This window comes from Aspergillus saccharolyticus, assembly GCF_003184585.1.
Source record: "Aspergillus saccharolyticus JOP 1030-1 unplaced genomic scaffold BP01scaffold_18, whole genome shotgun sequence".
Classification (NCBI taxonomy): domain Eukaryota; kingdom Fungi; phylum Ascomycota; class Eurotiomycetes; order Eurotiales; family Aspergillaceae; genus Aspergillus; species Aspergillus saccharolyticus.
The window spans coordinates 365,889-389,941 of NW_020290628.1; the positions used below are offsets into that span (position 1 = coordinate 365,889).

General features: G+C 49.6%; 9 protein-coding genes across 9 annotated transcripts; 3 read left to right on the forward strand and 6 right to left on the reverse strand.

Moving 5' to 3' along the window:
- The first annotated feature begins 283 nt into the window (after positions 1-283).
- Positions 284-1,105, forward strand: BP01DRAFT_66574 (uncharacterized protein). The gene has a single exon (XM_025580009.1). The coding sequence runs from the start codon at positions 536-538 to the stop codon at positions 923-925; it is 390 nt and encodes a 129-aa protein (XP_025430763.1). The 5' UTR covers positions 284-535; the 3' UTR covers positions 926-1,105.
- BP01DRAFT_400093 (DUF1996 domain-containing protein) lies at positions 1,054-2,872 on the reverse strand (the record flags this gene model as incomplete). The annotated part of the gene is made up of 5 exons (XM_025578571.1): positions 1,054-1,690; positions 1,744-1,924; positions 1,986-2,107; positions 2,159-2,429; positions 2,802-2,872. The coding sequence occupies 5 exons, from the start codon at positions 2,870-2,872 to the stop codon at positions 1,286-1,288; spliced, it is 1,050 nt and encodes a 349-aa protein (XP_025430764.1). The 3' UTR covers positions 1,054-1,285.
- A 429-nt stretch (positions 2,873-3,301) lies between these two features.
- Positions 3,302-3,866, reverse strand: BP01DRAFT_66473 (uncharacterized protein). Its single transcript, XM_025580007.1, has one exon. The coding sequence runs from the start codon at positions 3,721-3,723 to the stop codon at positions 3,385-3,387; it is 339 nt and encodes a 112-aa protein (XP_025430765.1). The 5' UTR covers positions 3,724-3,866; the 3' UTR covers positions 3,302-3,384.
- Positions 3,860-6,334, reverse strand: BP01DRAFT_297839 (repressor protein; the record flags this gene model as incomplete). The annotated part of the gene is made up of 2 exons (XM_025571893.1): positions 3,860-4,111; positions 4,169-6,334. The coding sequence occupies 2 exons, from the start codon at positions 6,332-6,334 to the stop codon at positions 3,860-3,862; spliced, it is 2,418 nt and encodes an 805-aa protein (XP_025430766.1).
- Positions 6,335-8,300: 1,966 nt separating this feature from the next.
- Positions 8,301-11,975, forward strand: BP01DRAFT_357458 (putative C6 transcription factor). The gene is made up of 2 exons (XM_025575203.1): positions 8,301-8,849; positions 9,131-11,975. Exons 1-2 carry the CDS (start codon positions 8,772-8,774, stop codon positions 11,726-11,728), a joined length of 2,676 nt encoding a protein of 891 aa, XP_025430767.1. The 5' UTR covers positions 8,301-8,771; the 3' UTR covers positions 11,729-11,975.
- Positions 11,976-13,615: 1,640 nt separating this feature from the next.
- On the reverse strand, positions 13,616-15,356 carry BP01DRAFT_298009 (protein phosphatase regulator REG1; the record flags this gene model as incomplete). The annotated part of the gene is made up of 2 exons (XM_025571902.1): positions 13,616-14,681; positions 14,737-15,356. 2 exons carry the CDS (start codon positions 15,354-15,356, stop codon positions 13,616-13,618), a joined length of 1,686 nt encoding a protein of 561 aa, XP_025430768.1.
- A 4,916-nt stretch (positions 15,357-20,272) lies between these two features.
- Positions 20,273-21,473, forward strand: tma22 (putative RNA binding protein Tma22). The gene is made up of 4 exons (XM_025575204.1): positions 20,273-20,459; positions 20,571-20,590; positions 20,697-20,784; positions 20,846-21,473. The coding sequence occupies exons 1-4, from the start codon at positions 20,396-20,398 to the stop codon at positions 21,256-21,258; spliced, it is 585 nt and encodes a 194-aa protein (XP_025430769.1). The 5' UTR covers positions 20,273-20,395; the 3' UTR covers positions 21,259-21,473.
- A 158-nt stretch (positions 21,474-21,631) lies between these two features.
- On the reverse strand, positions 21,632-22,551 carry BP01DRAFT_273282 (uncharacterized protein; the record flags this gene model as incomplete). The annotated part of the gene is made up of 2 exons (XM_025571403.1): positions 21,632-22,085; positions 22,139-22,551. Coding segments are annotated over 2 exons (867 nt in total), but the record flags the coding sequence as incomplete, so codon positions are not given.
- A 530-nt stretch (positions 22,552-23,081) lies between these two features.
- On the reverse strand, positions 23,082-24,024 carry BP01DRAFT_357464 (CGR1 family protein). Its single transcript, XM_025575205.1, has 3 exons — positions 23,934-24,024; positions 23,598-23,743; positions 23,082-23,534 (listed from the first exon to the last, which is right to left on the reverse strand). Exons 1-3 carry the CDS (start codon positions 23,986-23,988, stop codon positions 23,394-23,396), a joined length of 342 nt encoding a protein of 113 aa, XP_025430771.1. The 5' UTR covers positions 23,989-24,024; the 3' UTR covers positions 23,082-23,393.
- Between the last annotated feature and the right edge of the window lie 29 nt (positions 24,025-24,053).

Genomic DNA, 24,053 nt, shown 5'->3' on the forward strand with positions numbered 1-24,053 from the left:
CAGGCGCATTCTTTTGGATAGAATGTTGACCTGAATGCAGCCTCACCAGCTCGATTAAAATCTCGCTAAGAAACTCACATCTTAACTCGAGATACTGGCTCCAAATGCCATGTTTTGACGAGTTCTAGTGGTCTAGATATAGAAGTGGTCGGTTAGGACCTTGGGCTGTATCTTCCGGGTAGGGGAATTGTCCCAACAATGTGGTGTGAAAAGAAGCACAAGCATATGCTTCGAGCGACATAGGAAAATGAATGGAGGCCATGCAAACTGGGCCTCTTTATCATTGTCACCGCAGGAGGCGGCTGGGGAGCATCAACTACTTCCACAATTGGAGGGGATAACACATTGTGACGTCACATGCAAACCGGCCAAACAACAGTCTGCCACTCTCGCATCCAATCATTCACATCTTTTCACGACCTCAAAAACACGATCGAGCAGAAGGCAAAAACCACTGTCAGACTCCGGTCAGTTACAGGGAACCAGTCCTAATTGACCCCGCCCTCCTACTGGTCGAATATCCCAAAAAGGTAAAATGTTTTATAATGCTCTCATCCGCACCCACCACATCACCTCACGCAAGAAGGTCTCCGCTCTGAAACGGGCTGCGGACATGCACGATTGCTTCGTGCTTCTATGCTCTGGAGGGTGTCCTGGAATCATGTATGTGGAAGCAAGAGAAAAAGCCGCTGTCGAGTCGTGGGTGAATGTCGTGCGGAGTTTGCGGTACAAAGATTTCCAGTTGGTCACTCGTCCGGGGCTGTTGGAGGATGAACATCTACAGGAGTGCACTGCAAAGCGGGCTGATCCCGGTAGGCAGAGGCCCGGTGTCTCTGAGGTTGATACAGTCAAGGAGTTTGGGAGTCTCATGGAGCAGCGCGGGGTATGGAAATGGTGGAGAAAGGGAATGGGCTATCTAAGTTGATGCTTGTGTGGCAATTCCTCCAGCTTCACAGACTCAGTGTCTGGAAAGGCCTGTTTGCCATCATATTACATCACTTCATTCTTCTCCGTTCGATCAGGGGTGATACAATGAGCTGTCAAGCAAACATGAGGCGATACCGCTGCGACTGTGATCGCTCTGCCAATGTGCGAGAGCCTATAGAAGTACGCCTATACCTGCCGCACACTATGAGGGGCCGGAAAATCTCAATACTTCACCGCATTATACTCCAGCTCGAATGTGCCAAACCATGATAATGCTTTTAAACCTCGACTTCGCCACCGCGTATCAACGGAAAGTGATCAAGCCTGTCGCAGGTCTCGTATGGGTACTGAGAGTCCATCACTCCACATCATCCGGCCCTGTGACAGGGTTATGTCCTGGCAAGCTGTCAATAGGTCCACTCTGGCCTAGCTCATTTTTCGGTTCCACGGTATCCAAGGGTTGTGACAGGGGCGTCAAAGCTCTCCTCTGGGTTTTTGTTATGGAGCACTCTGGATCCTCTAATCCTTCAAGTCCTGTGCAGGTGTCCATAGCTTGCTGCAAAGCATCTTGATCAGTCCAACCGTGGATAAAATCACCGTGAAGTCCATAGCCAGTCCCATCACCCATGGAGTACACTAGGCTTTGTTGACTGCCCAAAGGAGCTGTGTTGAAAAAGAATTCCAGAAAGATCGAGTATATAGCCACGGGATGCGATTTGGGACAGACTCCTTTGTTGTAGTCACCGATCGCGGGATATGCCATCTGGACGGACACGTCAGCCAAGCTCTGAACGATGCTTCAGCAAGGTTGCATACATGACTTTTATGATCCGCAATATCGAGGTTCTTACCATCCCAGCAGGAAGGCATGAATACCTGCGACCGCAGGGTTTGGCAAGGCTGTCGCGGAAAATGGTTCGTCTCGTTGGAGCTCCCGTCATACTCTATGCACATATGCGATATGGCTCGTTGGGTCAGATCCGAGTCATTGTATGATCTATCCCACCCAGTTAGTTACATTCTTCCAGTTAAAACCATACTGTTGCTGCTGCTCGAACCGAAGGTCTGGATCTCCAGCCACCATCCTCAGCCCCTCCGGCGGTGCGACTGGATACTTCGATGCATCGCAACTTGTCGCACCAACGCTATAATTGCACGCTCTATTGAGATAATATATAGCCTGATTGACTGAGTCATTGTCAAAAAGATACTGGCCATCGGTGGAACCTACTGTTGACCGATACTCCACGAGCTGGAACGAGCCATTCTGTAGCTCGTTATATAGCTGCGGGACCCAGTAATTGCTCTTATCGATGGTTACGCCGCAAGAGGTCTCTTTGGCGTTTCGGGCGCTGTCGACGCCCATTGTCCTTTGAAACGCCGTGCCTCCAGCGACCACGTGGACGTGATCTGACACCTCTCCCGGTGAGACTATCGGGTCGGATAGTTGGGTTGTTAATGGGACACAACCGAAGGTGAATTCATCGGTTGTGTGCTCTGTGCTGTTCACCGGGGAGAAAAACAACAGAACTGGTGCGAGGAGAATGAGGACACGGGGCGGTATCACTCTCATCTTGATACCAAGCAAAGACACGAGTGACCAGCGCTGGCAATCAAGATTGTATGAGGGCTATGTTAGATTGGGTATCCGTGTCAACTTTTTTGAATCCTGCAATTCTATATGGATAACGTCGCCACAGTCATAACATTACTTTCTGTATGGCGAGAATGTGACCTGGTGTTGATTCTAATCGATTGAATCTGTAACCTCTAGGCCCGAGAGCGTCATTTCATGTTCTAGTCAAATGTACAGGCGCTCGAGCAAAAGCACAGATAGACTTTAGGTGAGATACTCTCTAGGTAACCTCAGTTACCCATTCATTCCATGCATGCCCTTTACCCCACCTAAAGAAATGTTACCGACGCGCGATACCACATAACGCATGCTTGTGGTTTGAGAACACATTCCTCACTCCTTGTTTATGGTGTCATCTTTGGTGTGGGTCTCTCGCGCGCACGGAGTGTGGATCTTAGCTTCTAACAGCCAAGACGGCTTATCTTTTCCATGTCAAACTTGGCCGATACAAGCCGAAAGCACTTGGGGTGCTGCTTGCTATCAGGTACAGGGGCTGCAAAGACCCTTCTGCTGCGGGGGTGGCCATCCAATTTCCCCTTCTTCCTGAAATTGACGGACACTTGCAGCCGACCAACGGCTGAGTCGGAGACAGGAAGTACCGTCACTATACTCCGCATGGGGCGTCAAATAAAATGGTCTGAAAGATCAGGGTGAAGGCCTACCCGTTTTGTGGAAGGCGAGCGACAGGTTAGGAGGCGTGTTTTCCACTTCCGAGTCGCTGATATGTTAAAGGAGCCGTAGTATGCCGGCGTCAATTCACGCCGGTGAATAAGTATACACTGAATGATGGTGTGATCATGCCTTGATTTTTATTCCCGCACTTAGCCACTGCTACGGGTTGGATTAGGCACATGCACAGTGCTGGGCGCATTCGGTGTAGAGCTAAGGGAGGTAGTAATGAAGAAACTGGCTAGCTGAATTGGTGCAAGAAAGGTCAAAAGAATTGACAAACGTGGGGTGCCTGGCGCCTGGGTAGCAGGATTGACTCCACAGACTAGCGCAGTAGTGGCTTGATGACTCTCATTATTGTTGATGCAAGTCCATGCTAGTACACAGTATGCTCTGTGGACTGTGGAGAGTTGGAAGACGGGAAGATAGGAGAGGGCTATCCAGCTATCCGTGGTTAGTGCTGTGGAGAAGGGCAGTACTGCTGCAATCATTCAGGCACGTTGTGGGACCAACAATGCGTTCCCTTGTCATGATGCAGTCTTGCACGTCATTTCTAGACTAGATGTACAGTACATGATCAAGTTGCAAAGGCTACGCACCGGCGAGATGCTTCAGCCTGTCAAGCTGTCACCGCACCTGCTCAAGTCGAGTCTGAATTGTCTTTTCATCAAATGGCCCGTCTTCACCGACATAGTTGCGAAGCGCTTCAGAGAACATTAACCGCCGGGGCGCTTTGCGTCCCGTCATCAATTCGATCTGGGAAATCGCTTGTTCAACTACATTATCCAGTCCATCGACCAAAACCCACGGCCGGCCCGTCTCGCTTCTGATGCTACGCATTTGACGTAGCAGTGGCGTATCGAGTGGTTTATATGCGAACTGTGGTCAACGGGTCAGCGTCCGCCCAACTACTTGTTACTTTACCAGGACACAAACCTCGAGGACAACTCCTCCAGTCGGGCTACCCAGCCACTGCATTGGCATTTCGAAATTGGCGGGCGGTTCGTCTCGGTCGGGGTCTGCTGGTACACATGATGCTATCATACAGGGTGGGCAGGCATCGACTGGCCATTCGTCTCTGAGTGATTTCAACACATACACTACTTCTGTCGCATCCGCTTGAGAGGCTGCCCAGGAATTGAAGTGCCGGGCAACACTTTCCGCTCGTGCCAAGGTCCGGTTGTGTATGAAGATTTTCCGGCACCCCAGGCGAAGCATAGCATAGACTGCTGCGCGAGCCATGCCACCCGCTCCAATCACCAGCCCTGTTGTTTTCAACGGACTAATTGCATTGCGTGGGGAGAGGTTGCGGTTGATACAGGTCATAATGCCGACCCAGTCAGTATTCTCTCCGTACCACCCCACCACCGGGCCGGCCTGATTACGTCGACTCGCTTGCTCTTGCAGGGAGTACATGGTGCCATCAGCTTTAGCCCGCAATGGCATGATTGTGTTGATGGCTCCAATTGCCTCAACATGACGACTTTTCGCCACCAGTTTGTGGAATAGTTGCACCCTCCAGGGCTGAACCACGCTCGCCCCTCCGAAGTGGGAATCCCGGCCAAGTCGATCAAGGATTGCGAGAGAGGGCGATTCAGGGATCGTGTAAGTGTGATTCATACCACACTGTCGGAACGCAGCGTTGTGCATTGCGGGAGAAAGACTATAGGCTACGTTGCCGCCAAGGATGCAAAACTTGAGGGGGTCGAGGACATAACTCTGAAATAGCGCTTGGACAGCATCCTGGGAGGTGATCTGAGGATCCCTTTCATTCCCTGATGAGCCTTGAATTGCGGGATGTGTGACAGAGGTAAGAATGGAGTTGAAGATTTGAGAGGTTCGTCCAAGACTCCCTACATTGTAGGCGATGACAGGCGGGTGTTCTCCGGGTAGAGCCTGGACTTTGTTTGTGAACTTCGCGACAGCTGCATTCTCCTCGCGTGCCGTAATGACACGAAGAAAGCGCACCAGCTGACAGCCAAGCTTTTCGGCTTCAAGGTAGAGATTGAAACACTCTTGACTCTCCCATGTTTCCGGAGCAGATGGCTCAAATATGCGTTGACCGATAATCTTAGTTCTCCCTCTAGTGCGGATCGCTTCGTTAACTCGAGACCGATCTTGATCAAGGTCGAGAGCCAGGTATTCAACCGCCAACCGCAGGCCATGTTCCACGATGGCAAAATATGCATTGCTGACCTGTAAAGCGGATTGGTCAGCTCCGGCGATGCCGGTTGAAGAAGTATCGATGGATATAATAATTGGATTACGAGCACTCCGCCGTAGCAAAGAAACATGCTTGCTCATGGTCGCTGACATATCCGCACCCCAGCGGTCGACGCAGAGCTCGATGGCGTCTCCGCCAGACTCCAACTCAGATATCTTGACCGTGCCCTGAATAAGGTCGGATGATCGTACCAGGATAGCATGGGTATAAGATCGGAGCTCTGGCGGCGTCTCAAGAAGGACAAAAGGCGAATCGTAGCTGGTGTGGCCCACATCAGTACCGGTCACGAAGCGCACAAACCGCGTAAAATCTTCTTTGGCCTCCTTCAACTTGAAAGAGTAGTCGACGCACCGCCGGTCCGGGGTTCCTTCGTCCTTTTGGGCAGCTAGGCTGGAGCGATCTTCGATATTGTAGAATTCAAAATTGGAACAAGTCCGGTGCAAAGGATCACCCTCGCCAATGAGCTTGACAGCTTGATCCTCTAGGCCTAAGAGACTCTGTATACGGTCCATATCACGAACTATGTACACGATGGGATTGGTGGCCGAGTAATGCCGGAGGTGTTCTTGAACGGGACGAGTCAGACTTCCCAATCCACACTCGATCACGCATCGAGAGCGGTGATTGTCCAGCATGGATTTGAGGACTTCAATGTCGCGCTTCTGGAACTCTTGACTCCCATAGCGTTTCAGGTAATCATGTCTCGAGTAACCCGTGCGCTCCTTGAAGTAATGATCCTCAGTGATAAATCGCCTTTTTAGAGCGGTAGCAGCGACGAACCCGAGGGATCGTTTGCCGCAACCTCGGATCCCTACCAATACCAAGGAGGCATCTGGGTCAAACTTCCGGCGCCTGTCGACCGGTGATTGCAAATGCATTTTGTCTCGTAACAGATCGACTCGTGGCTGAGCAGAAAAATTGATATCAAGTGTACGAAAGTATGTAGCCTTTGCCAGCGCAAAGGACTTCTCCTAATGGAAGGGGATCAAGCAACTGTGAGTTCGAGGGTACAGCTAAGTTATTGCCGGGTGCAATAAAATTATCTGCGACTGCAATTCATGACCAGCCGTGCCATGATGCAGATAGATATTGAGGTTGGAAAGCAGATGAGAATCAAGCAACGGCGGCGGCGGCGGCGGCGGCGGCGGCGGAGGAGAAGCTATCCTGGGGAACACGGCGGGGTGGGAAGTTGACCCTGCGATAGCAGATTGTAGTCAATACAGTACAGCTGCGACGGAGGCGGTCAGTGTGGGCCGCGGGCATGCTGCGACAATGCGGAGAACTGAGCAAGTGAATCAATTCCAGCTCTGGATCCGGATTGGCTGTGGTTGGTTCATTCTGGAGAGTTTTAGCGGGACTGGGGTAGTAGGCAGGTAATTGATCAGGATGCGTATGCGTAGACTGTGTATGTACTTGTGTATCACAAGCAGGCGAGTGATGGACGGTTTATAGCAGCTCTGGCTCTCTTCCCATCATTTCCCTCAGCTCTGTCCCTCGAGGTCTTCTGCCAAAATATACCGCCTGTGCAATTTTTGTCATACTCCGTAGACCACATTGTGGATAAGAATTCTGCCGGTACCATGCTCTCAGGCTCTTACCATCTGGCCACCTACCCAAACACGCAGCACAGCATGTTGCAAAGCATGTACGGAGTAAATAGCATCTCTCCACTTCAGCTACAGGCACAAATCAGAGGGAATCAAATCTTCGATCCAGCATCGGCGCTTGTCTACACTCCTTGGGCTACCGAGGCACAAGTAATACTAGGTAGTATCTTGTTATTGCTTAAAAGCCCTACCTGAGGTAGCCCAGTTTGCAGACAGAAAACTTAGCAAACCGATCGAAACGGGATGCCGAGTCTTGTTGATCTGGATGAACTAGCAGTCTGTGTCCGGGAACACGTCGAATTATCCAATCTATAAGGCACTTTGTACCGTTACAGACACTGCAACTGTAACAGGTTGGCGGTCGCTGACTTGCTGTACGTAGCGCCAGGGACCTCCACTCCGCAAGAAGACCACTGAATATTGTCGAGTCGCCATTGTGGGGTGAGAGGAGAGAAGCGCCGGTTCTCGGCAGATTGGGCTCTTGCCATCGGGTTACCCCTAACCAACATCGAAGAGTATGTCGACCGAAGAAACGCAAATGATCATTTCGATATGAGAAGTGTCGTGCATGTGGGACGATTACTATCTTTGAATGCTCCCTCTACTCCCAAGTAGTCACCTATCGACTCGGTTGACTTAACAACGGGAGGGGCAGTGCTCAATGGAATGGAGCCCTGTGTTGATGCTACTCATTACTACGGAGTACTTGCACTTACTACTTGTCGGTACAACTAACCACCATACGACGATACGTACGACGTACGTAGTACCGCATTCAAACCTCAATTTCCCACAGTGAAATCGTGGAGAAGTCGTGGGGATTCAGTGTGGGGTGGAGGGCCTCGCCGCCTGAGGCTAGCTAAATCTAGACGTGCTTCCCGACGGAACAGTAACTCCTGTGAGTCTGTGGCCTGTCTAGCTCCTGTAAAGCTCCTCTTCTCGCGTCTTCTGCCATTCCCGAACTTTTGTTCCGATGTTCTCCCCGCCACTCCACTACTCCGTACTCCGTACCGTTTTCCTCCTCGATTGACGCTCTCTCTAATTTTTGCTACTATCAGGCTAACTACTCTGTCTGCCCACCTTGACCCTGACGGACGTATTATGTATAACGACTACGGACATATCTAGTCTTCTTCCAAAAAAAAAAAAAAAAAGAAAAGAAAAAGGAAAAGAATAGAAACGAAAAGAAAAGAAAAAAGGGAAAAAAAGATTCTTTAAATTTGGCTGCCTCAGCGACGGGGCCGATCCAAGCACATTCAAACCGATACCTGAAAGCAGCAGAACAGAGACCCTGGCTGTGACTGTGGTTCAACTACTACCAAGGTATTCTTGCGTAATTCCCGCCTTTTCCCTCTCATCTTGACTGCTGCTGGAGTCCTGACTTTCCCGACTGCGTTTATAACAAGCGGCCATGCACGGTTCGAGAGTCTAATCCGATTGAGGACCGCTTTCACTACTACTTACTGTACTATTACTACTACTAGTACTCCATACTCCGTACAATTTACTACTACTCAGTACTACTACAGTACCGCCACCTTTACGGCCTCCATTGTCCCTATTCTCGGCTTTCCTCCTCTCTGTTCTCGGCTCACTGAAGACTCGGCGCTCTTCCCCTGCACTCGTGATTAATCACAATTATACCCTTTCTTGTCCCTTTCTGCACTTATATGGCTATGCCATTGCCTTTCACCATATAACCCTCCTCATGGACGAGGGTTCTGATTCCAAAGCCCCTCGCCGGAAGAGGGTCTCTCGCGCCTGTGATCGGTGTCGGAGCAAAAAGGTTAGTCACTTCTTCTGTGCATCTATCTATTTTGCTTAATCTCTCCCATTGTTTCCAATTGATCCCACAAAATCCCCCCGGCCTTTCCTGATCTGTACCCATCGGTGTAACGTCCCCCGAGCCGCCCGCGTGTGAATAGCTGCAACTCACTCCATCACCCACACACATCATGAATTCATCCAGCCCGGGAACTTCTGCTTGCTCCCTCTTCAGTTCCTGCATGTTACTGCACACTCCCCTTCCCTTCCCCCGAGTCATGTTGACACGACTTTCTGCTGTAGGACAAATGTGACGGGCTTCGTCCGGCCTGCTCGGCCTGTCAGGCTTCGGGCCAAACATGTTCCTATGATCCCCACGCAAAGAAACGTGGCCTACCAGAGGGTTATGTTCGCGGTCTGGAGAAGCTGTGGGCCCTGTCGATCTGCAATATCGAGGGATTCGAAGACACCATGCTAGCTTTGCTAGGCACTACAGCTGAATCGATGCATCGGAGGAACAAACTCATGTCACTCTGGACCGATGATAGCGCCTCTGAATCCCTGCACGAGTCATGGAAGACGAGTCGCTTGTACGGTGCGCTCGAGAAGATGCTGTCCAATTCTGATCCGTCGCCACTGCCATTGGGAAAGCGGCCTCGAGACGACCACGAAAATGGCTCGACCGGTTCGGGCGCAGATTGGGGATTTCGCGTTGATCGGACCTCAGCGCCTCAATCGGCTGAAGCGCCGCGCGTGGTTGGGCCGCTCAGTCATACCCACGCAAAGCGACCAAAACTGTCATTACCACCTGAGAATCAAGCTCCGTTCCATAGCAGCAACAACGGAACTCATGCGCTCCAATTGCCGCCGCAGACCTCGCAGCTACTGGATGTGTATTTTGCTGTCACCCACTCGTGGTTTCCCATTGTCGCGAAGCACAACATTCTCCGTGCCTCTTATTTGTACGCAGGCGCGCCCATATCTGTGGCGAAAATGGCGCCCGGTTCAGGCGACCATGCTGCCCTGTGGGCATTGCTTAGTTATACTGTCTCGCAGTCCCGGACCAACCCGCAGGACGGGTCTTCCGGAGTGCTCGCTCAGACGAGAAATTATTACTCTATCTCTCGCTCTTTGGTTCCATCTGAGACTGAACGCTACGAACTTGGACATGTGCAGGCACTGCTTTTACTCACCTTGGTCAACATCGGATTAGAAGATTGGACGGCTGCTTGGCTGCTAGGTGGGCAAGCGGTACGGATGGCTATCTCCATGGATCTAGGCGTCTTCACAGATGTGCGACGATCTGACGAGCTACGACAAGGCAAGGCCGTGTTTTTAGGCTGTTTTATTCTAGACTCGTTGCTGTCGTTCCGCATGTCGAGGCGACCCTCTATGCATCCTCGGGATCTTACCCCATTGGGCTTGTTGGAAGAGGATGGTTTGGAAGAATGGAACTCTTGGGCAGACGTGCTGCCTCCTACAACAGTTGGACAGGGTAAGAGTCCGCGTCGGGGTCCACTCCTCGCTCTAAGCTGTTTCAATCGACTGGTCGAGTTAGCTAGCGTACTGAACAAAATCGCTCGTGACTTTACGCCAGGGTCGGGCGCACCACTCTTCGCTCAGCAGCTGGTTTTCGAACTCAAGCAATGGGACGATCGTCTGCCACTAGGGTGCCGTTTGATTGGCCCTGAAAGCATTTACCCGGAAAGACATTCCGCCTTGCTTCCTCATCAGAGTTATCTCGGACTGACTTATGTCGCCACTCTTTTGTGGCTCTATCTACGCATTGCTCCCCAGGAATTAGGATTGTCTCAGTCTCAACGTCCAGCTGTTGAAGGTGCGAAAAAGCTCCTTTATCGGGCACTTCCCATTATCACTCAGCATCTGGAGAACTTTCAGCTCTGTGGACTGCCGCCTTTGTTCGAGCTCTCTCTACGAACAATAGCCGAGCAGGCCTTCATCTTGCGCAACAAGATTGAGTCTGACATGTTCCCTTTCGCACAATGGGCGGAAGCATTAATGGAACGAACAAAATTGCTGGGAACTATCTGGCCTGTATATCGCTCATTGTGTACTACTATCGATCACTGGAATCGTTCCAAAGATCTCCCTGGGACTCCGATGGCATTTTTTACAGGTGCCGAAACGGAGGTTGTCCCACGTTTGCCACACGGAGTCACTAGTAATCTATTCCCGCCTGCACCTGTACCCACTTCGTCAGTGGGGTTCGAAGCTATTACCGGGGAGGCTTCTTTAGGTGCCCAGATGCGAAGAAATGTCGCTGGCCTGCGCGATAGTGCTCACACGACACCCATCACGGGTATCAGCATCCCAGTGGACGGACAGTATATGACGCCGAAGGACCCGGCCATGGAGAACTCAGATCTTTCGATGATCGATGCGTCTTTCCCAGTTTCTACGGGAAGGCCGGCAGCTCATCTTGACAAGTCCAGTCCGGCGAATGGATTGAGTGCGGCTATGGCCCGGGCACCACATTCCCACCCAGCAACCCCCGATTCCTCCGGTTCAACGTCCATGATGCCGGGTCTCGTCGGAGCACCGAGTGATCGTTCCGTTCCCCGGAGCGATCAAATAGTCCCTGTACATACTCGAACAACTAATCCTGCGGAGTCTCATATTGGACCAACAGGCGATATCGATGCTATCTTCCGAGACCTGGCTTACCTCGATACGACAGAATGGACTACCAGTCGCGAAGCAGCATTGAAGGATTTTGGCTTCATTGACGACAGCACGTTCCAGGCATTCTGCCATGATCCAGATCGCCTTGCTGGATCCCAACCATTGGTTCATCCGCCTTCGATTGCGGATATATGGCCACCTCCTGGCTTTTTCCCTGAGACGTTTCAAGAACCAATGGAGGAGACAATGGAGGGTTAGCTAAGAAATAACTCTTTTGGAATAACTCTGCTCGAGGAATCATGATCCGAAAATTTAAGGATTCTGATGTCAAAAGCAGCACTGGATCACCCGATTTATCTAGTACAGTACACCTGTGTCTTTCTTATCTAGTTCTATTTTGATACCCAATGCAAGCGCACTACAAGTATATGGCCTCATTGGCTCGCCTTGGAGGTGGGCTTGTCCTGCATTCTACAAACACAACAAAATCAATCAAAAAGGGCCAGGTTGTGGCATAGCGCCTTAGGCTGTACATTCAACTGGACGTTATAGCATCGGTGAATTAATACATTAGATGTTAACTTAGAGGAACTATGTATTAGACTCAAGGATTCTCAAAACAAAAAAGGATTGGAAGGCTATTCACAGTTGCATAAATGAAGGTAAACTGAGTGCCATGCTTTTGCGCGCGTTGAGAGTCGTCCTTGACCACTTTTCATCTACCCCAGACAAGTCAAACTTCAGACTTAGTCTGGATACCAACCCACGTCAGACAATCTGCATTGTGCTTCCTAGTTCCCTCCCCGCTTCTGTCGCAAGTATCGAATCATTGTGCGTGAGGAGAGGCGGAGCATATGGCCAGGGTGAGTATATACAGCACAGGGGACGCCGTGCAGTATTATGGGACCTTCAAATTATGCTCAAGGAGAACTTGCACGCTGGGAAGTCAATTTTGAACACTGTCGGGGTAACAGTCGGGGAGAGCTTGCCTTGCTTACCTGGAGAAACTAGGTAATCGAGATCTAACTCAGACCCTCCGTCCAATTGTAGCACCTTCTGGTAAGAAGGTGGTTTTCGGTCAAATAGTCCGGTTAAACGTGTAGTCAGAAAGATTAATAGCGGAGTAGATGATACATATCGGTTGCATACATCGCGCTACCTAAGAAGATAAAGGAAAAGAAGATTAACGATGATAAATATCGAATCTCGAATTCCACAGTAACATCAGAATGCGATACTGTGGGTCATCGAATATCTGCAGACGCTGGGGCCAGATAATGTCAGAACTGAATTAATACCCCCTCCCTGCTCCGTGCTACTAACGTGCATCCTACAGGCAGCTCGCTAGCTAGTTAACTGCCTAGCCAAAGGTTCCCCTCTCTTCCGGCATGAGCCCATCTCCCGTCTTTTCCTCCTCTCTCCCTCGCCGGAGAAATGTTCAGCCCACTCATTGAGGCTGGGTACTTCAGCCACCGCGCTTCGGAGGAACATGGTAAGGTACCTAGGTACCCATACATGCACTCTACTTGCTTGTTCTATGGGGATAAGTTATCTGAGGTGCCTTTTCAACCTAGTAGGAATACTAGTGTCACTAGTTGCAGTGGTTGTCTTTCATATCCCCAGGGAGATACCACAAATTCCAGCCGTGGTGAACAAAGGTTGATACAGGTCCTCATTACGGACTATTGTCTTGGGACTTGAAGGCAACTACTTGGTTGTAAAAAGCCAGTGTCCCCGCTTTGTGCTCAAATGTAGTAACAACACATTTGGAGTTATTCTTTATATTATGTCTCCTGCTTAATCATGGTACTCATCGTCATTACCATCGATTTACATCGAGCGTTCAATGCTGCAGATTTCCCGCCCGAAGAAAACACGCCAGACTGAGAATAGAATGCCCAATATACCGCCTGCCTTTCTGCAAAACTCCCATCATAAAGATCGTCGTAAGCATGAATCACGCCTCCTTTACCCTTGGTGGATGCAAAAGAACAAGCACGTTAGACCATCATAACCCGGGACGCCTCGACCTATCTTGCCAGTCGAATATTATATGAAGTAAATGCATAGAAGATGTCCGTTTCCGAATGGTATGTTATTGTTTCAAAATCGCTTTCGAGCCTTTCATGAAGAATGATCGCAGAATCACCGTCGCCAACCCACGTTCCATATCACGTGAGCAATGTCCTTGGCTGTATTCATTGTATCGATAACGCGCTCAAGAATGCTGCTATTTAGTCTCTCCTCATCTTCCGGAGGAGTAGAGGTCCCCGGTGACGTTGAGCCAAAGTAGTGGTCGAGCTCTTCTTCATCTTCTGGGTTGACAAACCAGGGACGGCTGGAGTCGGATGGAGCCTGGGAAGCACAGCTTGAGCTCCAATCGAAGGTATATTCACTGTCATCTTCGTCCAAGAGGAAATTGGCGGAAGTGGAGTATCGGTGATTCTTTTCCGAAGAAGATGACGAAGAGAAATAGTAGGACCAACGGTCAATTATCGAGCCTGCTGGAGGCTCAGGGGTATCGCCGCGATACTTCAATGTCGTTGAGGGAAGTGGGGCTATGGTTTTGTTGTCACCAGTAACACTGCCACGAGGTGTGCCCCGATCGCTTCGACCCATGTTAGGATCAATCCGTTTCATCATCACGACACCATCGTCCGGAAAGTCACCACAGGCCACTGGCCCTTCATCATCATCATCGTCATCTTCTTCTTCTTCTTCTTCTTTTTCTTCTTCTTCTTCTTCTTCTTCTTCTTCTTCTTCTTCTTCGTCTCCCTTGGCTTCGACTGCAATACATTGCACTACCTCATTATTAAAATGAATATGTCGTTTTTCACTGGGTGACCCAATGCCTGACGACGTTGTCTCGGTTGTCGTACCACGGAAAGATGCTGAAATAAGAGTGGCGGCCAGTTGATGAGGCACCTGCCCTAGGTCCGATGGACAGCGCTGAAAAGACGGTCGGCTTCGATATGTCTCCGCTTCCTGTGCTTTCAAGATAGCTCCTGCGTGCTGCAGAAGTGTATGTTGAGAAAGAGAGCGTTGGAGGATGGTTTCAGACGCTGTCCTCTTTTTCAAAATCGGTTTCCTATCCGAATACAGAATTGGCGTCGCAAAACGACTCGGAGGCGGGGAGTCATTCAGTGTCAATTCCCGTCTATCGCACGTTTTCAGGGGGCCGTAGAGCCACGTCACGTCACAGTCTTTGAGCCTGAATTAAACATCAGTATGTCTGCCGGTCAAAGGGGGAAAGAGAAAGAACCAACCAATTCAGGGTCTCTGGGGATACGGTGCCCAAATTCATCTTAAGCTTGCCCCATGTCCGCCATGACGCATTCTCCAATCTTAGTCCATTATCGTAGGCGCTTCGACGAGCGACCACATATCGCCACGAAGCCCATATATCCTCCTGTCGCCACTCGTGAGACAAGTAATCGACATGTCTGGATGGCTCATCTTCAATTGAACTGTCATCAGCAGCTGGCGTCTGTGCTTTCCACCGCTGAAAATCTGCCGATGAGTCTACCGATACCTCACTGAGCGCCTCCGGTTCCTTTGCGATGAGATGGTGAGAATCATACGATGGTAATATTAATTCACTGTCATCTTGATCGTCACCCACAGCCAAAGCTAAACTGCCAAGGGTGCTAGTTGTTGAGGAGAAATGGCCGGCAGCAGAAAGTGTAATATCCGGACAGGGTGAGTCAGAGGGGTGCAGCGACGCGATCGGAGTGGCATATTCTCTTGGGTGAAAGCCATGAACAGAAGACTTGGCGGTAGCGATCTCTGGCTCCTCTATGAAATAGGTCTGGGTGATAGGAGACCGGAGAGATTCCGAGGGAAAGCGTGAGTGCTCCTTTCGGGAGACAGGGAGAACGGCCGTCATCTTCGCGATGGAATTGTTATAGTGTCAATGGGGCAGTTGTAGATCAGCAAGCTTGTTAGAGATAAAAGAATTGGAAGGCAACGAAGGAGTCAAAGAGACTAGACACAAGCAGACAAAATTTAGGCCTGACACTGTCAATCAAGAAGAATCCCCAGACCAAGCGAAAGGCCTCGGATCTAGCGAACGCGACGAAGGGCTGAGATCATGGCGCAAGGGTACGAGCGATGGTGGAGGGATGTATATATGGGACGAGTTAAGTTATACCGCGGGTCAAGAAACGAGCTAGAGAATCCGAAGAGGGGATGAAATGGCTGTTCCAGGCCCTGCAAGGTAAACAGAGTTAGAACCGACCGACGAGCGCTGGCCGGAGATTCTGGGATGATCGGTCGCACGAAAGAATCGGGAAGGATCTAAGTGAGGTAGTCAAGGCATCTAGACTGAGAGGGCGAACGGTCTGGAAAAGACTGGGGGACGAGAGGAGGGGGGTGAGGGGGTGAAGAAGCAACAAAGTACGGAGTAGGTGATGATGCAGTAGTGGTGGATAAGATAGAAGCACAGGAGAGGTTAACGCCTAAAACAACGTTGAATAAGGGATCTTGACGGGAAACCGGGAAGAGACAAAGCTGTCGTTGATAGTGGCGGCGGGTGGAGATCGGGGTGGCATCCAAAAGGGCGTTTTATTCGTGACGGTTTATTCTGCGATCTCGTGTTGGAGGACGTTGATTCGCAACGGTCATCTCCTGCTAATTTGACTCTCGCTTTTTCTCCTCTTTCTCTTGTTCTAGCTTTCCGAGTTGCTCAGAGGCCGAAGTAGAGTAATAGCCGAAGCCGATAACTAGAGGAATAGATATGGTCGATACCGACCAAGGGACTAAGTTATTTGTCTTTGACAGGTCTCCGGAAAGAGTAAAGCATGGAAAGATTGGGGTAAGTGCTGATGAGGATTGACGTTGACGCGTGGTTTGGAAGGGATGGATGGATGAGTGTAGCTCGGAGGAGGGTTAAGTGTCTGTGGTGGATCTCCGTTGATTAACGGGCGTTTGAAAAAGAGGTATGAAGAAGTGTCGGGGAACCCAGTTAGCTTGGACTTTTAGTCCTAGAGGGGCTGATGTAATAATAGATGGTGACTATGAATATAGATACGATTAGTCGGAGAAGTCAATTGAAAAAAGAAAAATTCGTTATAAAAAAAGGTAGATGAGAAGGTTTTTTTTTTTTTTTTGGGAAGAATAAAAAAAAGAAAATGGAAAACGAGGGGGAAAAAAAAGAGGAAAAAGAGGAGGCTTAGGAATAGAAAAGGGAAGAAATGAAGAGAAAAGAGGACAAGCTGCTTGCTTCGGTGCACTCGAAAGAGGAGCGGGGAGGAGGTGGAAGAGAGCTGGATGGGGATTGAATTGAATTGCCACCAATTTAGACTCCGTCATGATAGCAAAACCGTGTGCGGGTGGAGATCAAGCTGCGACGCTAGGCTTGTTGTAACCTAGGTAGTGTAACTTTTTCTTGGGGGTGGGGAGACTCTGGAGACTCTTCTAGAGCGGGGTGAAAGAATGAAAGAAAGAGAGCTGAGGGGAAGCATGTTGCTGAGCCATTGATCCTAAGAGTTCGGTCAACCGTAGATGGCACGAGTACTAACAATTTACTCGGAACTGTACGGCGGTTATCATTTACCTATGTACGGAGTACATACAGTTTACATCCAGAATACTACAGAGCCATTTGATGTATGACATACAGAACACACGAAGTACATTTATACTCGAAGATCCTTCCTTCCATCGAAGAAGTATTCCGGAGTCAGCCTGTAGTTACTTGGGCTGGTTAAACTTCCCTCCAACATCACAAATGTAACACACTCAAGTTGATGGCTTGACTGGAGTGAAGTCTAAGCGTTTAACCATGAACCATGAGGTATCATACCGTTACTCAATCACGTAACATGGGTACCAATCCATACTGTGCTGATCTGGATAATCTCTCAGAGGGACCGGGTGCCTCATGTCCGGTACGAGCTTTACAGTAAATGTACATCTCCCTACATACAGTACATAATGAGTACCGGCCATTGCGAGCTGCGAGAATTCCAATGACTCCTCGGGACGAAACGGAATGCTGGTATACATATAGTGTAAGGTACTACGTAAGTATACAACAATTTCTGGAAACTGGGGGATGCTCCAGCAACAGTACACGGATGTTCTGCCCGCAGGGCTGCTAGCGAGCTAGTAAGATTATTGGCATAGCTGCCATAGCAGTACGGATTCGCCCGCAGTCGATCGGAGCCTCTCGGACCGGAATTGAACGAGAGTAGTTACTCCGTACAGTACTAAGAACTAGACCAAGGTCTCGTCTTCCCTTTGTCCTTTTGCCCCTCTCTTCTGTATGGAAGGCGCTTGCAATCTGCTAGTTGCATCTTGCCTGCATCTTAATTTATCCAACGGTCCAAGCGCATAGGCAACTAAAACCACTATTCCAATTGGACCGATCTAGACCATATGTAGACGATACTTCCTTTAACTTATATATCTCCAGCATGATGGAAAGAAACGTACATGCAGTCAACAATTGCTGAAAAGATGGCTTCCAGGCTTCTGAGGTATGCATTGAAACGGAGCCTATGAAGACGCCACCCTGTCTGGGCCAATTCTTATCTGTCTGCGAGTATAGCTGAGAAATGTATTACCAAGAAGGGGTGAGAGCTCAGTTCTAGTTACTACTCGCACTGATAAAGAGAAAGAGGGAGAGAATGAGTAGTGGGATCAAAAGGCATAGTGCGTAGCGTAGTCTCTCAAGATCCATCGGGCAGCTCAATGCGCGTCAGTGAACGGCTGGCGGTGGTTCGGGACGGTGTGGAAACTTCCGAGGTTGGAACAAGCCCGTGCAAGGACCCCTTCTCAAACAATCCCACGAGGTTCTATCCTACGCTTCTCTTTGGTCGGTCAGCTTCAATGATAAGAAGGCCAGGCATTTGAGCCGGGTTGGGCAACGCAAGTGGTTCCTTACCTACTGTATACAGCCAAGCTTCCTCTTTGAAATTCCAATACCGAACCATAGCTTCTAGTCGCTCAGAGTTTAGTCTTGGAGTTCTGATGCACTCCTACTCCGTAAAGCATGGTGCATAGAAATACCGGACCAGCTGTAGCTCTGGTTTGCCCAAAGTCCAACCACCATTGAAGGTACTTTGTACATGTGGCCAATAGTGACCCAGGCCAACTGGGCAATCGAGCTGTCTAATCCTCGGCCCGAGGGAAGTGTGGGAAATGCCATAAACATCTGCTAGGCGTAATGATGATTTCTAATTGATAGACAGCCCGGTGTTCGTAATAATAGGCACCATACTTACCCTCCTACTCAGCCTCATGCTGTGTACACTTCCGTCCTGTATTCTGGTCAGGTGGCGATAACTAATATGGCACTAATCCTCGTGAGGCATGGTGGTCGTGAGACGATCCGTATCTACGCCAGAGTCTATCAGAGGCTGTCTATGACGTGTCTCGAGTCGACTGGCGGGCCGTGCATGCTTTGTATATTCCTCGCTATATCACGGTCTAATGGTTTCTTGGCTCAGAACAAGACCATTAGCCGTGTTTGACTGATTTCTATGGAGAGTCAAAATCCGGCGTGGGCATATACACGATGTTGCCCTCCCTCCCAGTCTGTGGAGAGGCGCTAGTGTCTCGATCGAACACAGAATCCTGTTTGTTTCTCAATGCTCACAACCTCGCCCTTATCGGACAAAGAACATATAAGGCCACTTGCGAGTACTGCACGAAGCATCTAGTCGCACACCTAAGCGCAGTTTCAACATAGATTGACGAAGACCCGCGCCCAGGTTACATGTCATGCATCGGGACCAGGTGTTCCAGAAGTGCTGCATGATTATCAGTGTCGTTTTCGGGGGATGCGCCCCTCTTCCGCACAATTACATAACACATGTTGTGTGACCCAAATCTCAGACACTTAACCGATCAACGGCGTTGATTAAGGACGAGCAAGGCCTTTTTCCGCAGGCGTTCCTCAGTCTTGTGCCTTAGCCTTACTTTTCCATTGTAATTTCGATTCCACCGTGGCTTCGCAACACTCAACTAACCCTATCAGAGTAGGTCTGTGGTTGAAATCAGTATGTTCCCTGGGTGAGACAAATTGTATTATATCGCTCGAAAGACAGACCATACTCGTGTAAGAAACCAGGCATCGACTCTCCTGAAACAATCCCGACAGCCGCCTGCGATCGCGAGCCCTGGCTGCTCTGCTCACACCGGCTATATAGGATTCGCCAGTTTTTGTGATAGCATAACTTATGACAAGGATCACTTCACTATTCGCTGTACTTTCATTTCATTTGGCTTTCTATTGAAACGACTAAAACAGTTTCCCAATGGTTGGCATCTGTTTTAGGTCTCGGGCCATGAGGGGATTACAGCATTCCCTTCCACTCCTTTGTCCCACCGGTCTTTTCCTTGATGACTACTACTGACTAAAGTGTCTTCAAAAAGCCATTTGGTCACAGGTCTGCTTCTCCGACGATGTGAGCGCCGGCGGAGCCCTCTTGAAACGTCGGAAGCAGAGATTGACATATGAAGTCTCCTTATCTGGGCGAGGTGGCAGGAGACGGAATAAATCAAGCATATTTGACGTACCTGGAAGCTCCATGACCTTCACAGGAATCAAGCTTAAGGATCTAGGCTTTTTGTTATCTGATGATGTTCTTGCGGCTCATTAAGGCACGCCCGAACATGAAGAAGACCAGGCTTAGAGTTGGTAAGCTCCTTCATTTGGATTTATGTACCCATGGCGATGGTCGTTTATGCTCTTTCAGTCTTTACCGATGATTTGGATCATGTGACATGAATCATTATGTTTTCCTGAATAGGTTAGTGGGATGCTTGCAATCCCGACCCCGCGCCATCTGGATGAACTAGACCGCGATCGGTGATAATAGGATTCTCAGGTTTGACATCTTGAATTGCTGTAAAAAAACAACACTTGTCTTCCTTGGGTAGCCCTTGCCGAGAAACAATACGACAAGGTCATCAGGTCAAATGGCGGATATCGAGCAACCGGGTCCGGTCGTTTCTCAGGCAAAGCACGTCCTGTACTGCGAAGGTAAGAGAGCCCACTTCTTATTTGAGCTTCTGCGGTGAATGAACTTCTATGTCTTTTCCATTCCTAATACTAGTCAAACAAGACTAACTCAGTTCTTTCTTCCCTTCACAGTCTGCACACTACCAGCAGAGGTATGGCCCTCATCCTAGCTTTTCTTGCCCTTAACAAGTTGCGATCAGCATCATTCTCGACTCAAGTAACTCCTTGAACAAAATTGGTTAACTCGTGGATTTCCAGTACTGTGAGTTCGGTGGAACGGCGAAAAAGTGCGAAGAATGGCTGAAGGACACGCACCCAGATGCGTATCAGCAGCTATACTCTGAAGGTTCGTCCATCATCGTGATGGATAAAGGAACTCCTTCAATGATTCTAACTTGGGTTTGCAGAAGCCTTGAACTCCAAATTATCTTCACTTTCAGTATCTGCACAGGAGCGCGCCGCCAAGGATGCAGCTAAGAAGGAGGCAAAGGCTGCTGCAGCAGAGGCGCGAGATGCGGAGCGTAAGGCGGCCTCGAAGGTACAAATCAAACGTGTTGAACGTAACAAGCGCAAACATGTCACCGTCATCACAGGTCTGGATATATACGGATTGGAAAACAAGAAGCTCGCCAAAGAGCTTGGCAAGAAATTCGCAACTGGTTCCTCCATGACACGCTCTGCTGGGGGCACCGAGGAGATTACAGTCCAGGGTGATGTCAGTGAGGATGTGAAAGAATGGCTACTGGAATTCTATGGCAAGGAGATCCCCGAGGCCAACATTGAGCTCATTGAGGACAAGAAGAAGAAGTCGAGCAATTGATTCAATTCCTGCCAACGGTCTATTAGATGATAGGAGATTAAACGCCTAAGGTACTAAGCCCGGATATCTGAATGCATCTGGGTATCATATCATCATACACAGAAAAGCCAATACAAATGAATGAAGTCGAGGCCGGCCTTGACCTTCAAGCTAAGAGTGTAAGCGCAGGACAAACTTATAGCTCATCGAGAAAATTTAGGGGATCGTTGTCAGGAGGTTTCAAATTGCGAGATTCCTGATGCAGGGTTGTCTCCAATAATTGCTTGATCCGCGCGTGACGATTTCCTCCTTCTAATTCATGTCTGCCTCCATGCTTAGATGAGGCACTCGAGCGCATGTTGACGGGAGACGCCAAGGGGAATTTCGTGTTCTTGTGCTGAACAGCAACGGCCAGAAGTGCTGCAAGTACACCTGCTGCCACGAAGGTCCAGAACACTCGGAATCTCCGGTTCATACGGTCCTGGTAATCCTTTTCTTTTTTCTCCCAGCACTCAATCTCAGTTCTCATGTTTTCGAGGCGATCATTTAGTGCCTGAGCTTTCGTCCGCCCCATCTTCATGCGATCCTCTAAAGATTTCATCCTTATAAGTTGCGGTTCAAAGTCTTGAAGTTCTCCAATTTGTTTTCGAATTTCCTGGTCTAAACCTGATGTTTCCCGCTTGAAGTCAGCAAAGAGACTTGATGTAGATCCCAGTAGCTCCTGAAAAGAGAATAGTGTAGCATCCAAGGCTGCTACCTTCTCCAGAAGATTATAATATGTGTAATCCAGCCTGCGCGTGATATCTGTGGCAAGTTTTCCGATGAGCGATAAAGCGGACCTAAGATACCTGGTATGCAGTCAGTTGTACCAAGCCCTGCCCATACAGTCTTCTGGACTTACTCCTCTCCGTATTTTCGTCTACCCCTCACTTGCTCCAGATCCTCTGCTGACCGAATCTCTTGACGTGCGACCGGCCCAAGCTTTGTGTTTGCATCAATACCCTCAGGCAAGCCCCCTCTCCGGCTCTCGTCATTCAGCCCCGTGAATGACTCCGATCCGCAGAATGACCGTGTGGTTCGGCGAGTGACCGGTCGGAGAAGACCCTTCCCATCATCGTTTTCCTTATCTCTCATGCTGGACCAAGTCAGCAGTAGACCTCTGCCAGCGGTGGATGTTGAAGGTTGAGTCTTCTTCCGTGGGAAACGACCGTCGTTGGATTTGTTATGCTTGTGCTTGTGTCGATGGCGTGGTTTGGACAGAACTGGGTCTAAGCTGGGAACATCGATGACCAGATGACGGTGCTGTTGCTTCTCTACGGACGGACTGACGATCTTGGTGAGTTGCAGAACGTCGTCACGACCATGATAGTCGGTGGTGTTTAGAGCCTGAACATCGGTCGTGCTCGGCAGTTGCTTGCCCAGTGATGCACTAGGCAGTTTCTGGTTTTCGACCATGCCGAATCCATGGGTGGTTGATAGATAAGGGACGGAGAGCTTAGGGGTTGCAGAAGACACCATGTCGGGCAAGGACAACCTCTCGAGGTCTCCATTCCGGCCCGAGGGCAATTCTAATCTGTGGGAGGTGAATCTTTGGTACATTGGATGCTGAAAAAGAGTTTGAACATTTATTCGTGTGCACTGGTCAAAGTAAATTGAAAGAAAGCAGACACGATGTCAGGCGCCAAGCGTCGACCGATCGATCTAAACCCCCCCCCCTTTTCCCCTCTGGACTCTAGACTAACAACGTGATCGGCATGCGTTTGAATTGACCCCTTCGTGGGCCCATGTGATTTTACGAATCTCAAGAAGAAGTAGTTAGCATGCAGTGTCGCTTGGGTGTATGTAGACCGTCATTAATTTTTATTTCCCTATGTATACAAGCAGAATTTCAATATACAGAACCCCAACTCCATGGTCGCCATGATCCCGTCTTGTCCCGATACCATTCGGGATGTGGAAAGAGGCCGCGTTTTGCTAAGATATCTGCCGAAATTATGACCCAACGAGGCATTCTCTGGAAGAAATGAGAGGAAGAGTAATTTCAAACGGTTGAGGGTGGCCGTCATGCATCCAGTGCAGCAGACAAAGAGCAAGAAACACCTCAACCGGGACAGCATACGTTGAACTGTCCAAATTCGACCAAACTCTAGGCACCCTTAAGAGCTCAACAGTTTGTTGCGCTTTTCACGGCGCTTCAAGCGCTCAACTCGTTTGCGATGCATCTTCTCGGCCATCTTCTCATAGCGCTCTTTCTCCTCCTTGGCGGCTCTACGATCCTTGATTCGTTGAATATGGGCCTAGTTGTGTTGTCAGTTCACCTGCGCTGCGTAGACGTGTCTTGAGTCACAGCTCTGCTCTACCTTTCTCTCGGCCTCTTTTTCCTCCTTCAGTTCCCTCTCGTGTTCTTTAACGGCCTCTTGGTGTTTGCGGCTTTCTAGGCGCTTCGCATAGGAGGTCATACCCGCCGTAGGGCGAAAGGGCTTTTTGGAGTCGTGCCAGTTTTTTCCTGCGGGTCCGAATATTGAAACTCGTTAGCTCCATTTCTGGCGACGGCCCCGGGGGAGAAGGCCCCGGTGGCCGGCTGGCGGATTCTTCAGTGGTGGAAGGGTAAGGACAAAATGCGAGAGAGGGGGGGGAAAGAGAAAAAGAAAACAAGTCACAAAACCAGGTAAAAAGTGGGGAATCCAGATTATTACCATTCTTCCGCATGCCCTTGACAGACGTAGGAACTGAGGCCGAGATAGAGGACATGATCAGACCAGATGATTTGGTGTGAAGAAATATGTGTAAATGTCGCCAAAGTGCAGTTGACACTG

Coding starts and splice junctions, on each gene's coding strand:
- tma22 (XM_025575204.1), top strand. CDS start 20,396: ATGGCGGATATCGAGCAACCGGGTCCGGTCGTTTCTCAGGCAAAGCAC. Junction 20,460..20,570: donor GCACGTCCTGTACTGCGAAG/GTAAGAGAGCCC, acceptor TTCCCTTCACAG/TCTGCACACTACCAGCAGAG. Junction 20,591..20,696: donor TCTGCACACTACCAGCAGAG/GTATGGCCCTCA, acceptor GTGGATTTCCAG/TACTGTGAGTTCGGTGGAAC.
- BP01DRAFT_357464 (XM_025575205.1), bottom strand. CDS start 23,988: ATGTCCTCTATCTCGGCCTCAGTTCCTACGTCTGTCAAGGGCATGCGG. Junction 23,744..23,933: donor CAAGGGCATGCGGAAGAATG/GTAATAATCTGG, acceptor TCGGACCCGCAG/GAAAAAACTGGCACGACTCC. Junction 23,535..23,597: donor AAAAAGAGGCCGAGAGAAAG/GTAGAGCAGAGC, acceptor CAACACAACTAG/GCCCATATTCAACGAATCAA.
- BP01DRAFT_357458 (XM_025575203.1), top strand. CDS start 8,772: ATGGACGAGGGTTCTGATTCCAAAGCCCCTCGCCGGAAGAGGGTCTCT. Junction 8,850..9,130: donor ATCGGTGTCGGAGCAAAAAG/GTTAGTCACTTC, acceptor TTTCTGCTGTAG/GACAAATGTGACGGGCTTCG.
- BP01DRAFT_66473 (XM_025580007.1), bottom strand. CDS start 3,723: ATGATTGCAGCAGTACTGCCCTTCTCCACAGCACTAACCACGGATAGC.
- BP01DRAFT_66574 (XM_025580009.1), top strand. CDS start 536: ATGTTTTATAATGCTCTCATCCGCACCCACCACATCACCTCACGCAAG.